Consider the following 16,206-nt stretch of genomic DNA (forward strand, 5'->3'; position numbering starts at 1 on the left):
TTCTCTGCTAATTTTTAAGCAGCATATTTATCTTGTGCTATTTCAGCATAACAACCCTTGATATAAATTATATACCTGTAAATTAATTCTGTATGTATATTCTACCTGTATATAAATACTATATGCCTATTGTTTCTGTATAATTTATAATAGGTGTTTATGTTAGCACAAATTTCATCTAAGTGTTCCTTATAAGTAACCTCTTCAAGGACATTCTTTCCCATTTTATGTTTAGAGTTTATAGTTTTGCTACTTTCATGCAACACCCTGTATTATATACATGAAATGCCGCCTTCCACGTGTTTGTCCAAACCAAGAACTGAAGATACAGTAGAAAAATTGTTTTCTTTTTACTGGATTAACCTAAATCACTACCACCCTAAATCTTCAATCTGCAGATCATTTTTCATTTTTAATATCTAAATATTACAATATCATATGATCTGTTTTAGTTGCTATTGTAGCTTTTTCTAAGTAATCTAATCTAACAACAAGTTAGTCAAGACAGATCAATGTTTTCTAAATATTTGTTAACTATCCCATACAGTGTTATTGCCAAATGCTGTAGATGATCCTCAAGTTCAGGCTAATTCTAATTATGGTTTCTATTACCTTGCATGTCATAGAAGAAATATCTGCTGATGTACACTATAACTACTTGATTAGGCTTTGATGCCCTTTTTATGAATAGGCACTGTATTAGGAATGTGCATTGCCACTGTTTCTACAGTGTTTTTTTAACAACTTAGCTCATTATTTTCTACATTCAAATTTAATTAAAAAACAAAGAGCTCAATTTGGAAAAATCCAATATTAAGAATCAATAATAATTTGTCATTACGTTTCTACAGGTTTCTTAATTTAACCACAAATGAGAAACTATTTTTATATTGCAGTTTAGCTAGGGTTCTAATGATGTATTTGTTTGCAAAATGTGTATTCAGTTATGATTCTTTTATTTTGACTGTAATTCATTATTTTGAAATTTAATGTGAATCCCAAAACCGTCTTACTACACAGAGCTCCTCTTACACTGGCACTGCTGAATTGTTTATAATGCATTTTAATATACAATTTCACCAAGAATTACAAGGGTACTTGTACTCTAAATACAAGCAAAGCAGAAGAGGGTTTTCTGGTAGATTTGCCATCTATTTTTTTGTTTACTTAAAGATTTATTTTCCTATTAGTTTCTATATTTAATTGTTTATCATTTGTGCTTAAAGTGATTCTATGTTATTTTTCTGATTTCCTCATGCAGATGTTTTTATTTGGCAGTACGTAACTCCTATTTTACTCAAAGTAACACCTCGTGCAATGTGAGGTTTTAATTATGTATTTAAATAACAATAAGTGGAGATGATTTGTGAGAATTCTTCAGGAAACAAATGGTCACAGGCATTTGTTTAGTAGAAACTTCCATTTTATGTGCTCCTTATTTATTGTGGCGCAGAAAAAAAAGCAAAAGACCTTTTAATGATCATCCTTGGAGAGTAGTATGTACATGTTGTTTTTTATATTTTTGTTTTCAGCGTGTAGCTACTGCAGTGGAACGTTATTTCAGTTTTCAGCAAGGTAATTGCCATGGTTTCTAGGTCCCTAGAACAAGCTATCGTGAAAAACTGAGATCTCTTATGTTCTAAGTGACAGGTTGATGATAAGGCCTGCAGATAAACAGTGGACCTTTTGTACTGCACACCACTTTGTTTTGAACTACAGTACTTAAGAATATTATTTAAAAATTACTTTGCTTGGCATTTTTTCCATTAAGAATTGACTTTAGATTTTTCTCCCCTCTCTTTATGTAATCCCAAGTTCCACAAATAAAAGAAGAAAAGACAAAATTTGGAAGTCACCCTTTCTTAGAGTTAGTGGTGTCCTTGGTAAAATGTACTCTCATGCTGAAAGCACCTCTTTCAACCTTCATAATAAAAGCCTTTGTAGCTTATGGTTTTGCTGACTGGCAAGGTTATGAGGGGCAGGGTTGCTGGGTAAAGTAATGGGTTACATCAGCTTTTTTCCATGATAAGCAGAACACCCAAGGAATCCATCGGTTTTGTTTGATTTTTGCCTTGGGATTTTCTTTTCTCTCCAGGTTCACTGGTGGATAGTCATGAGGCTGTGCTGCAGTCTGAGGTCAGTCATCCGGCTGGGTGAATCCGCATCCCTCCACAGAAGACGATGGAAAGGTCTAGCAAAGGAGGTCTTCAGAGGTGTGATGTCCGGTCCAGCAGCCAGCTCCAGTGGCAAAGACTGCGTGGAGCTGTTTGGGAAACTCCACCCACGGGATGACTATACCAACATCACACCCAAGATTCTTTCAAACGTAGGGAAGAACTTGCACAACCAGAAGCACCATCCACTGTGGCTCATAAAGGAACGCATAAAAGATCACTTCTACAAGCAGTACATGGGCCGCCATGGGAATCCGTTGTTTTCCGTCTATGATAACTTGTGTCCTGTGGTAACAGTAGAGCAGAACTTTGACAGTCTTCTGATACCACCTGACCATGCCAGCAGGAAGAAAGGGGACAATTACTACCTGAACCGGGGGCACATGCTGCGAGCACACACCTCTGCCCATCAGAGAGATCTGATGCGCTCTGGTCTGGATGCCTTCCTGGTGGCAGGGGACGTCTACAGACGAGATGAGATCGATGCCAGTCACTACCCCGTCTTTCACCAGATGGAGGGGGTGCGTCTCTTCTCAAACCATGAGGTAAGGGGACGGTCCTCTAGAATACAGGCCGTGACCACCGTGTGTTTACAGTTCATACACTTCCATCACAGCTTGTGCTTTTACAGTGAGCATCTTTTCGCTGATGAGCACTTTTAATAAACGTGCCAGTTTAAGTAGAACCTTAGTTTCTGAGCCATTTACTCCAGCCAAGATTGGCTTATAGTATATGTAAATAAAGTAGATTTTTCAGAGAAAATTAGAAGATTCTCAGTAGCATAAGTAGTCCACATCTTTGTGCAGAATTCTTTAAAACCTAATGATTAGTTTGAAACGTCACAAAAATAGTGCAGTGGTCTTTCTCTGTGTGAAATAAAAGTTGTTTAGCTTGTCTTCAGAATAGAAGTCTCTTGCAAATTCTTTTTGATTTTGAATTTCAAGCCATATGATATGAAAAATCAGCTATGAAGACCAAGGGACTTTTAAAATAAACTGGGATCAGAGGTAGAGTAGTAGAGAAGAATGTATGTGGGCAAGCAGGTGACTGGTTAGGGATGCTACCATGACGCTAACAATCACTTTTAAATATTTGTAAGCTTCTGTTTGAGGTGGGACTCCTTGATCATATGTCGATAATATACATGTCTCTAAACAAAGCTAGCCTGCTTGGGTGAGTGTTGATAAAGAAACCTTTACTAAAAAAGAGATTTGAGACAAATCACATGCATGATAATGCAGACATGTAATAGAGGAACTTGTGGTCAGACAAGACAGATTGAACTTTTTGGTCTAAAAGCAAATGCCACAGTACAGTGCTTGTCACTCCATCCCATCTGTAAAGCATGGTAATGGTAACATCATGTTATGCAGATTCTTCTTATCAGCCTTTTAGGAGGGATTGTGTCTTAGAGACATTATCCCACTGATAGTTGCTTGTTAAAACTGAGAGGACAAAAACAGTTAAATTTCTGTGTGGGTTTGCAAGATCCCAATATTCTGGCAGTGCTCAAGGATTTTCAGGATATAATTCCATGTGAGATACAATAATTGCGATAAGGTGTACATTACAAACATTGTGGTGGAATCCAGGAGAACAAAACAAAAACTGGGAAAAACCTGTGGTTTTGCAGAGCACATGGATTCAGCAGAGCAATATGTAGGCAGTCAGCAGTGGAGGTGAGAATCACGGTGCTAGTATGTTTGCAGAGAAAGACCAATAAATGAGTACAGTAACATTTAGCAGTGAATCTAAAGAAAATAATCAGATATACATGAAACTGGTGAGAAGAGCAGCAGCCAAAAACACCCTAACCGTTCCCCCTCAACCGGAACTGGAAATGCTGGTAAAGAAAAACATACTTTAGAAATGGCACTGTAGCATCCTTGACAAGATGGCATGCCACTATCCAAGCTTATAGTGTTAATCAGTTTTAACTAAGGAATAGGGGGAGTCATAGAGGGCCTTAGAAATGTGCATACTGTATCCCACTCCTGCCATCATCGTTTTAACACATCGTCCTGAAATGTATGGACAACCTCTAATGTTTCAAAGCAAAACAGTATAAACCAACATCAACAGTATGATCCAAATTAGGTGAGGAGTATGTGCTACACTTGAAAATTATTCTCAACAGCTGGAGTATCAAATGTGAAAACGTCTGAAAACGTGAAGACAGCACAATAGCCATCAATAAAACTTGAAAAAAAGTTTCTTATTTTTTTAAACTGATGAACTTTGTCTCGGAACAGACTGTCAACATGATTACCTGCTAAATATGCCCCCACTGGCTGTTTTTGATGAATACTGTTGAAGCTGTAAACTGAATAAGACGGCTTTATCACCGCTTCAACAGAACAAATAAATGCTTTCCGAATACAGTACGTCTGTAAACCGCTGTTAGTATCTTATTAAATATGCCAATTCCACCCTGTCTTGTTTTTCACGTTGGGTTCTTTTCTAGCTGTTTGCGAGTGTGGTGGATGGAGAACAACTGCACCTGTTTGAAAAGGGTCCTCGCACCCCAGAGAAGCAGGACACGCATACACTGGAAGCAGTGAAACTGGTGGAGTTTAATTTGAAAGAGACTCTCCGCAAACTCATTACTCACCTGTTTGGAGAAGGTAGAATACGCAATGGGCCTTTCTTTTGTTCCTTTTTTTCACCCTCCTAGCTTTGCTTTCTTCTGGCAGTTACCCCAGATAGCAAGTCCCTCTCAGATCCCTGTTGCTAAAGGGGAACTGCAGTCCCAATTTCTGAGACTGGTTATTAAATCTCGGTGACAAAATGAATTTATTGACGGTAATAGAAACATTTCAGAGATTTCAAATTAAGCGTGTGATTGTGAACTTTGTGAAAGTACTTTGCCATGGGCGAGAGCAAAAGCTCACACGGATTGTGATGTGATGCAGCCCTTCCTGCTCGCTAGTCACTGTAATGACTAATGTAATGCAACGTCTGCAGCATGACCTGTACGTATTCGCTCGTACATTTCACCATCGAACCGTTTCTAACGTGATCTGCATGCAGAGGTCACAAGTTAGTTCCATTTATCGACAAAAAAATGTGGAAGTTGAGAGCAATATTTCCATTGGATTAAAAGAGATGTATTCACAAGCCTGCTTTCTTACAATGTTATAGGGCCGGTTCACGTCAAAGGAAGTTTGGTTGCCTCGTTCTGAATTGCAGAAAAAGGCATTGATCATACCTGGAAATTTAGTCCAATTTTGTGATGTAAATTGGAGGCTTTGCACGGTACTGTGTCCATTTCACTTTTATTGTGGTTTGAAATGCACTCATCAATGCTGATTCTTTCTAACCCCGAAATATAAAAATAGCATTGCAGTTCCCCTTTAATGGCATCTCCAGACAGAAACTCCTGACTAACCAAAAGTTTATGTAAAGCTTTGCCCATATCCTGAGAAAACGCTTGATGTCCTGTACTGCGTCCAGGAGGGCTGGTAGTAGTTTTCCTCTAAGAGCCGAGGACCCAGGCCTGCTTTGGTCCACCACATCTGCCCCCTCCCCCGCCCGCTGCTTGTCCTGTCGCTGCAGGAATGTGCCAGGTGATTGATTGACTTACCCAAGGAGCCTGAGCTGCACAAACTGCTTCTCATATTGAAAAAGACACTGCTATTTCTCTTTAACTTTCGAGATTTATTGTCTGCAATGAAGATGTTGCAGGCGGGTGTGTTTGTGATTTATTTTCATGAGAAAGTCCAAACTGGTGGCATGAAGAAGTAAACCCACATTTTTACGGGAGCAGAACTGCTTACCTCCATTGGCCTCTGTTTAATAGCTCACGCCAGTTTATTAATTTGGTTTTGCGCAGACCTGGAGATCCGCTGGGTGGAGTGCTATTTCCCCTTCACCCACCCCTCCTTTGAAATGGAGATCAGATTCCAGGGGGACTGGCTGGAGGTCCTGGGCTGTGGGGTGATGGAACAGCAGCTGGTCAATTCAGGTATGGGAAAAGACCTGCAACTTCACTAACAATCAATCTGTCCCTTTTCTCCTGGATTTTACATCAAGATACCTGCCGGTTTCCTCAAGAAAATCCTTCCTTAGTCAGTGTTTTTTTCAACATTCATTGAATATTTTTGTGTTTCTCCTACTTCAGGTGGTTTTCATAGCCTTTTACACTTGTTTCTCTGTAAGCTGGCAGCTACACAACCCAGTGAACTTTCAATTACAGGTACAGCGGTACTTTATTTCTCAAACTGAAAGTGAAAAAATAGTGATTTTTATATAACGGGGAGGCATGGTGGCACAGTGGTTAGAATTGCTGTCTTGCAGCACTGGGGTCCTGGGTTCCTCTCATAGTACAAAGAGATACTGGTAGGTTAATTGTCTTCTGGGAAAGTTGGCCCTGGTGTTGAGTGTGTGTATTTATGTTTGTGATACACTGGTATCCCATCCAGGGTGTAACCAGCCTTGTGCTCATAGCTGGGATAATCTTTGGCTCCCCTGCAACTCGTTATTAGATAAAGTAGTTAGAAAATGGACGGATGGATTGTCTGTTATGTGGCCTTTACAGTAAAAGACACACAGCAATCATTAAATCAAACTGAATAAAAAATAATGATGTTTCACATATTGAAAGTGTCACAGTAATGCACTTTAATAATGGTGCAAAGCATTTCTTACACAGTGATTACAATCACATTTTGATTTGAACTATCACCGGCTGAAACCTTAAGAAGCAGAAAGTCACACACTTCTGCATCAGCTTATTATTATACGGTTTTGAATTAAATAGTAAAAACTGGTGTTTTGGCTGTTTCTTGATTTAGTTACTATTACAGAAATAAATGTAATAAATTGTGAAAAGAAGAGATTAACCATGGCTTCCTGATAAGAAGGTGAAATAGTGAAAGTGCTGTCAGAGTAGAGCAGTATTTACAGCTTTACTTGCATTATGCAAGGTTCCAGCAAAGTGAGAGTCCGAGGTAATTGAGCTGGGCTCCCCCTCCTGGGGGTTGGTAGATATTTTGCAGGCAGTGCTTTGTCAGAACTGCAGCATCATCAGTTGGAGAAGGAGATAACCTGACTGAAATGGAAGACAGAAAACACTTACCAGACTTGAGAATTGTTAGCCTGCTGGAAGGCACAGAGATGCTATTAATTTCTTACGAAAATGCCTACACAGATACTCCACACGTTGGCCTCCAGCAGGCCCTTTAAGGTCCTGAATGTACATGGGAGTTTTGATGAATACGGAGCAAGGAGGGACAGTCTTTAAATATCTTGCTTTACTGATCCAACACCAAAATCACATGCACTATGCACCATCATGGCGGTTCACTTATTCTTCTGTGCTTATTCTAGTTACATGGTACAGCCTGGAAAATATTTTGCTAAGGTTCAGATTTGTTTTTTCAGCTTGGTCTGTGGGCTTTACCCAGAAGAGCCGAAGATAATTGACAAGGCCAGGTTGACACATGACGTGCTTTGTTGACTCGGCACAATGTGATGTTCTTGGCTGAATGTTTTGGGCACTTCATCAGGATTTCAGATTATAGCCAAATAGAAATTCCCCACCTATTCTACATCATTTATTAAAGCAGTATGTGATGATGTCAGTTAAATACTAAATGCTGTACATTTTCCTCAGAAACTCAAGATTACAGAGATAAAAAATAAAAGACAAAAGAGCCTTTAGAATGATCTAGTTATTGTCCACTATTGCTATCAAATTCAGACATAAATTTATTTGCAAAAGGCTCTTTGTAAGATAATGGAGACACATTTGTATCAGCAAATATATCATAAGCAGACAGGCTCCTTGAAGGGAAAATTTGCTTCTGAAACTTTACACTGCCTCTTCCATATTTTGGATTAGCCCATTTATCAAGTAGCTGCTTGTTCAGTGTTTTCTTTAGATACAAATAAAGCGTTTTGTATCCTACAACATAACTGTCTTTGGGTTGTACTAGAACATTTTTTAATAGACCTCTTCTATCAGTTTGATCCCTTACTCTGTGTGTGTACAGAGCAGATCAATGAATTAAATGATATCTCCTCAGTGATATCAGTCAATGATATCTCCTTATCTCTTACTCGACAGACTTAACAGTTCTGTCTGTCAACACCATTATTTCTTCTTTCATTATAACTGCTGACATAAGCAATTAAACAAAATATAAGCATTATTCTCATGGAGATACAGTAGACTGCTCATTATATAAACATGATACTTAACTTTGCTGATGGCATTCTCCTGTTTCTCTCTGATATTTCCAGTTCAGTTCCTCGTGCTGTAATCCTGTTTTATAACTTTGGTATATTTTCTGAATTTAAACTATACTGTATTGTTCCTTGTGCCTTTGAATCTTAGTGATATGACAGCATTTCTTTCACACACAGTTTGTATTCTCCTGCACTTATTTATTTGGGTATAAATATATTCCCTAATTGGTAGCACACTCAAACAGAAAATTCTTGCTTGTGACAACATTAAAGCAGTTTTGATTCTATGTTCTTCTTTGCACTCTGCTCACATGGTAAGATTTGTATAATAAAAATAATTATACGTCCTATATTGATTTTCTGTTTTCCATAATCCCTTTTTATGTCCCACCAAAATGCCTAGAAAAAGTATTGGGATAGTGAAGTTAAAGCTGCCATTCTTTCTGTGTACACATGTAGTTTGTACTTGAGATGAAAAGTTAAATTTGAGGAAAAAATATAGAATGTCACCTTTTATTTCTGCTTATTTCTGTGCCTATTTGCTTTAACGTTTTAGAATAATACCACATTTTGTGTTCCATCCTCACATTTTAGTGACTATTTTGACTTCATTGTCTCCACTTACCATTTTGAACTTATAAGGTACTGTGGAATTGCGATATCGTTTTATCACATAGCATTTGCAATATAGTATGTGTCATTTGCAAACTTGACTTCTTTATTATCTATAGCAAAATGTAGATTAATGATACATACATAAATTAGGAAGGACAGTGGTCCTATAATACATCATTGTAGTACTCCACTTATCACGTCACACATATAAGAGTATTGTTTGAGCCTTTATCTGTACTGTTTTGTATCCATTGACCAGTTCTCAATACAAATAATGGACAACCTTGAATGTCTACTGCCTGCTGCAATTTTAGAATGGTCTTTATGAGAATTATTATCTTATCCTCATCAAAAGCCCTCTGAAAACCTACACATAGTGTATATGATTTGTTATACAGAGATTTTTAGTTTTAGTTATGTTTTTTGTGTTCATTGTTGCTGTTATTTGTTCAAATAATCTGATTACATAATTAAACATGATCTCTTTTCTAAATCTATGCTGACTATTTTGTAGAAGCCCATTGCCATACTGGTGATCTTCCAGTTTAGTTCTAATTATCATTTACATAAATTTACATGTAATACAAATAAGATGTATTGGATTCTAATTACTGAGATTGATTCTGTCACCCTTTTTAAAGATGTTTACTACATTAGCAATTCTCCAGTCAATAAATATCACACCTGTATTCTGCAATTACTGCTGAAAGTGTTTTTTTTAAATAGTCTGTGAATAGCATTTCTTGTTTTCTCAAGTACTATTGGTAATATTAGTAGTATTAGTATAATTAATAATATTGTTTTTTAATGATGGGAACTACCGGTAGAATACCATCAGGCCCTAGAAATTAATACTTCTAGTTCCTGTTCTTCTTCTACCTCCTCTAAAGCAGAGGATAAACACCTGCATTAAATATTAATTTATATTTAAGTTACTTAGATACTTTTGCATCAGCCATTTCCCAGTCAAAATTTTGCCATTATATCTCTGAAAGTGAGAACTACCCAACCTAAATTCGGATTGGGACGCAGTCTGGAACAATACTTTTCCTCTAACAATACAGCACATCCATTTTATACTTGCCCATGGAACACCTTACCTGCAGATCCAGGGAGGAAACCTAAGAACCTGGAGGAAACCCTTGTGAACATGGGGTGGTAAGGCAGCAATACTAACCACTGCGCCACTGTGTTACCACGGGTGTTACCATGTATATTAAAAAGAAATGTCATATTTTAATAGAAAAAAGCAGTTTAGGGATCACAATTTTGGATATATAGTAGATTTTAATTGTACAGAAGAGCAAGTGGCCTTCATTTAAATCAGTCTCTTTGTTTCTTTCATTTTAAGAGTGGTGTTGATCGATGTCAAGGGACATCAGAGTTGAAAACCTAGGTGGTCTGGGGTGAAACTCAAAAGAATGGAACCTGGCAAGGCGACATTCCACCTGTTTGAGTGCTTCCAGGGTTGAAAAGTCAAACATTTTACTTTGAGATGATATTTCCTTTAAGTTGCAAAATAGCTCACTTGACGAATTAGAACAAAATACTCCATATTTAATAAGTAATAATTTAACTCATTCACATAAAGTGAAATGAAATTATATCTTGTAGGGTAATCCCATTATCCCATTAAGCTAAGTAGGACATTTATCTTTTATGTGCACTTACAGTAGCTAACAGAGGAAACCAGTTTCATCCAATATATCCATGAGAAATATATTTTATTATTTAGTTCTGTCAAGGAAGAAAAATAAAGATACAGATGAGTATATTGGGTAGAAATACTGAATATATTGTTTAAGTGGACTGTTAAAATGGCAAACCCAGCTTACAAAAAGGACAAGAAAGCAGGGGGGGTGCTGGCGCCTCTCCAGAGCCTGTAACTGTGGAAGAAAATAGCTTTCACTGACCCGTCTGTTCCTGCACACCTGAAGGAGAAGAGCAGCATCACCACCTGGTCACAGGCATCCCCAGCTCTGCACTCTCGCCTCTTCCAGTAGATGTCAGCCTTAGGCAACAGTGAAAATTAATTCCCGCAGGTTAGGAAGTCTGGCAAAAAGGGAAACCAAGTCACATCTGGGTCCAATGTTTGAAAAATGATGGGAGTTTGTACTCCCATATTAAATATTTTACAGTTTTTACATCCACCCTTTACACTTTAGTGCAACTTTGACTGTTCTGTTTTGGATCTTGACAGCCTCTGTTCTTCAAGACTGCTCCATATTCACTGTCTGAACATGGCCCACAAGGACCAGGAGATCACCCATTGAGGATGATGTGCAATTCATGTTCAGCTTTGAACAGAACACGCACAGTGTTCTATAAAATCACTAGTAACCCCAGCTGCATGCTCACATATACCGTATTTGTAAAAGATAGTATTTGTAAAACACTGAGGACGCATTTATTCGTTCTTTGTTGTTTTTTAGGAAGAGGGACTAATAATCAGTTTGAATTTTGGTTGCTCTATGTTAAAAAAATATCTTATGTAGCAATGTTTTTTTAAACACATTCCTGAGAGTCATTTTTGATTGGATTTGCAATGATTGTTTTCGACAAGTATTGTAGTACTTGAGTATGTTTACCTCCCAGGATTTCCATGGTGTATGGAAACAATATGAATCTGTTCTGTTAAAATGTAGAAATGCTCTGTCTCTCAAGTAATAGGCTCCCAACAAGTTAATAAATCCTGATCATCAAATCCCCATTGATATCAGAGCAAGTGAGCTCCATGTTGTGACAGAGAAAAGAGAAAAATGAGCAGTATAATTTACAGTAAAATAAAGGTTTTAGACTTTGTCAGTAAAATTTTGGATGGAATTTTGGATTCCATTGTAACAAACCAAAATTCAAATTAACATTGCTTCTTATGAGCTATATGTAGAAGGCAAGCAATATGCATCATTTCTATAGTTGGATTAAACAGTTTTTAATACAGTTTAGCATGACTGTAATCTTAATACAATTGCAATACATTCAAAGTGACAGATATGTAAAATAGACTACTATTTGTCTGATCACTATTATTTAAATTATTTCAGTTGTTTCTGGGAATCAAAATGCTCTGACTTTGTTTAATATGTACAGTAGTATGCAAAGAATTACACTACATTTTTCTTACACCTACAGTACATGCAGTGAAGAAAGATTGTGTCATTGAAACCAATGAGAATAAACATTATTTCTGTTCAAATTCTTTAAAATATATACTGTGCATTTCCAGAGCCACATTTCCTTGTATAATGAAACTTTGAACTTAAAGGCAGTAGAGCATTACAGATGAGACTGATAAGCAGTCCTTTTCAAATTAAACATTGTACCGAGCTTTTTTGATGTCAGCGGGCCTATGAATTATTTTTAAATGCCTAGGTGATGTTACCAATGTGATGCTTGAAACATGAAATATAGGTATACTGGAATATTTTCAAGGCCAGATATAACTATTCTGTTTTTTACATTATGAAATGTCTCACCCTTAACACCAGACTTTATTTTTTGTTTCTGTGCTTTAGCTATTTAAAGGTATTCAGACTTTTTATTCAGGTTTTAAAATAATTATATTTGTACTTTTGATTGTTTTTGCATATGTCAGGACACGTGTTGTACGTACTTGAATGAGTTCCAAGTACAAAAGAATTATACTTTTTGGTAAATGTCCAATGCTTAGAGACATACTGGATGCAAAGTTAATATTAAAACATTAAAGCTAGACACAGCAGTGTGTCAAATTCAGCTCAGGAAAGACCTCCACCAAATTCCAATGGTACTAGTTTATATATTCTACCCTGGATTGTAGGACTTAAATTAAATCATTTGATGTTTTTGGTCGGTCTGTAATACAGTACAAGTTTGCTCTTTCTATTTCAAAGGCCATGCTGGATATTAAGTGACCAACTTACAAGACTTCCACTGAGAGGACTGAAATTGGCTGTCCTCAGGAGTCTTCAGCTGTCCTCACCTAAGCTTTGTTCCTGTGTTCTTGCAAAAACTATACAACATCAATGACGTTTTTTTTTACTTTCACTTAATTCCATATACTCTAATCCTCTGAACATCTGTCTCCCAATACCGAAATATATAAAACAGGTATAGTGAGCTTCTTGCTGGGTTAAACCTTTTGGTCATCATGTCTTCCCACACAGCGTTTCACCAATTAACACAGCCTGTCCTGATTTCCTATATAAAATAAAACTTTAGTCCCTTATAGCCTTTTAAGCTGATGGACTTTAAAATGTATTACTTTATATAGCCTGGAAATAATAACACAATTATTGTGTTGAACCAGTGGGAAATGGAATTATCTTCTTAAATATCTTCAGTTAAATTTTCTCTTGTTGTTGTATTTTTCTATGATATGCATACACTTCCAAAATTGCAAAATTCCCAAATTTAACCCTTGATTTGTTTTTTTCTCAACTAAAGCACAGAATAATATATTCATAAATATGTACGGAAACAAAAATAAATGTGCACGATTCTGATCCTTCTAATCCATTGTAAAGCATTTTGTGCTGGATTGGGAAGGACCAGGTAACTAGAACTGACTTAACCTAGGAATGTCAATATGTTAATATGGAGGACAAGGGTCTTTAAGTGAACTGATTAATTAAGTTACAAATAAAGAAAATTTGATCGTGCCTAAGTACACATGACCATTAGTATCTAAACCATCACCAGGAAAGTGAGGCTTAAAAATATGAATGACCTTTGGGAAACATCTTTGATTTTTGAGTGCTTTTATTTACCTTCGTTTTGTTCTGTGTATAGGAAGGAAATCTGTAGAATCCCTTAGCAAACCAAACATTGATGTGGAATGTTTTCCAATAAATCAGATTGTGTTCATTTTATTTTCTGCCATATTTCAGTTTTTCCCCCACAGATTTCTATATTTCTAGTCCTGCAGTACTTATAATTGCAAGCCCTGCTTCACAATATACAGTAGTGTTTTCCAAATCATTATGAGCCTGCCCTCTTGGACCTGTGTGTCACAGTTTTTATAATGTTGGTTTATGCTGGCATGTATCATTGTTTTTTGCTGTGCCGCGTCACAAATTATTTTAAGAGATCCAAATGTTGGTAGGGTGATGTAAAAATCCATGTTGTTAACTGCAAAGAGTGAAGATCGTCCATATGGTGATTTTCCAGGCCAGGCGTGAGGCAAGGCCTATCGTGCTGACACTGGAGGTTGGGAGGTTGTAGCGCAAGGGGGGGATCCTTTCCTTCGCCAGGAAAGGCAGCCCCGTCCCACCAGAGCACGCAGCAGGGGGCTCTCCTGTCTTTTGTTGGGAAGCAGGCTGGCTGGAGAACAAGTGCAACTGCAGTGTGGTGCAGCAGATGAGTGCTGGCGTTACCAAGGCAACCCTTAATGCAGCTCGTCCCCCCCCCCCTTCCCACAAGAACAGAGTAAAACCACAATGAGAAAGGAAGGGATGAGGAAAGCGATTCTCACAGCCGTCAAACTCAGAATTAGATGTATGCCGAGGCATTGCAGGAGGAATGCTAGCCTGATTGTAGTGGGGGTTTTTTATTGCTTGTGTTTCTTTTTTTATTTTGGAAAGGGGGAGGTTTTTATTTCTCTGTGGCCATATGTGACATGCTCTAGGAACGTGCCATGCCCTAGCACTCGGGTTTTGTTCTTAGGAGGCAGGATTTATTAGCGCTGCTCGCCTGGTCTTTATTCATTAGGCAGTGTAATCCCTCCCTATCAGTGCTCTGGGGAACGTGGAGAGTACCTGGAGATTTGTCGACAGCATATGGGCTGCTGCTAATGACAGCAAAGTTACCACAACAATTAGTCACGGATGGCTGGAAGGAGAGTCCCCGAATGGCCACCGCCAATGTGATTAAAGCCATGTTCGTGACAATTAACTACCCTTCGAGGTTTTATGTTTGGAGGCAATGGGTGAAGGGTGAAAGGGAGGGGTGGGCGAACCAGCTGAGCGCCGGGCTTGGTTCAGGTGGCGCTTTCAATTTTAATCCGCTGCTGAATTAATCATGTGCCAATCAATCCCCCTCTTTATTGCCGCAGCAGTCTCTGACATTCATTTTACCTCCCCCACCCTTGCTTATTATGAACTCTGCTGAGAGCACGTGCCTAATGAAATTCCTGACTGCTGTGTTTCTTAAGGTGAGGCACCCCTCCCCGAGCAATGCTGAGGGTCCCGGTGGTCCCTGGAAGCAATTACTGGTGGGATGAGGGACTCAGACAGCCTGGCCGCCACTCCTCCCTGCACCTCCTTCCCCTGAGTATTGGACCTGCAAAATAAACATTTGTTTGTGCAGCGTTCCAGTTCGGCCAGCTTGCCTGAGCAAAACCCATGAGCTGTGGTTGATAGAGACAGGGGAAAAGATAAAAAAGAAATCACCCTTTTTTTTACTGCAATACACTGAGCTTGGTAAGCTGGGATGGATTTTATGAAAAAGCAATACAGTAATTCCGCCTTATTCCTGAAATACTGTATAGTATTTGGAAATTAATTCTAGACAGTTGTGGTACGTGTATAGAATAGTAAATTGTGTAAAATGCATACAGATTGGTACTAAAATGTTGTCATGCTTATGAGGTCTGTATGTGAAAATATTGCTGGATTCTTTTCAATGTGTGGAATTCCAGTATTTTTCACAGTGTTTTTACATTCATCTTGAATGTAAATTTCCTGGCTTTGGAAACCTAGTTTTTGGTGAGGAATGTTCAACCAAGGCAAGCACAGCTATGTGTGAAGTAAAACTGCAGGAGCCTTTAAATTTGGGCAGTAGAAAGCTTGGATGGAGGCAGAAATTGGAAATGGCGTTTCATTGTGACTCACCATTTCTTTGGGAAAAGAACACACTGTGTTTTTGAAGTTTTCTATATTTTTTTCACTTATCTAAATCCCTTTCAAGTTTCAAGCAATTTTCGCTAATTTAGAAAATGTTAGCGAACAGCATTAGAGGGAGATTTCAGTGTGTGCCATCATAGAAACCACCAGGATCACTGTTAGGACGATCACTGTTTTGAAAATTACAAATCGCATCTTTCACCACCTGATATGTCACTAGAAAACATCTTAGGAAACGTCTAGTAAATTGAGATTTATTTACTGACAGGGGTCAAAAATCACATGAAAATCATGACAGTATACAGTAGACCAACAACTGCTTTAGCTCCTTCTTGTGAAATAGGTGATCATTAAATGCTTAAGTCACAACCACACCTCTCACCACCTTCAATGCCTCAGCACTTTTC

The 16,206-nt window shown here is 38.0% G+C and overlaps 1 protein-coding gene across 3 annotated transcripts in view; it reads left to right on the forward strand.

The window, feature by feature from the left end:
• The window catches only part of fars2 (phenylalanyl-tRNA synthetase 2, mitochondrial), a 186,956-nt gene that overhangs the window by 54,811 nt on the left and 115,939 nt on the right, over window positions 1–16,206 (forward strand). For all 3 annotated transcript variants that reach the window (XM_088919722.1, XM_088919724.1, XM_088919725.1), the window contains 3 exons: window positions 2,096–2,719; window positions 4,639–4,798; window positions 6,007–6,138. In XM_088919722.1, coding sequence (XP_088775848.1) covers window positions 2,114–2,719; window positions 4,639–4,798; window positions 6,007–6,138 — 898 coding nt within the window. In that variant the 5' untranslated portion in view covers window positions 2,096–2,113. The remainder of the gene's footprint in view (window positions 1–2,095; window positions 2,720–4,638; window positions 4,799–6,006; window positions 6,139–16,206) is intronic.

Source organism: Atractosteus spatula, chromosome 6 (assembly GCF_055471065.1).
Source record: "Atractosteus spatula isolate fAtrSpa1 chromosome 6, fAtrSpa1.hap1, whole genome shotgun sequence".
Classification (NCBI taxonomy): Eukaryota; Metazoa; Chordata; class Actinopteri; order Semionotiformes; family Lepisosteidae; genus Atractosteus; species Atractosteus spatula.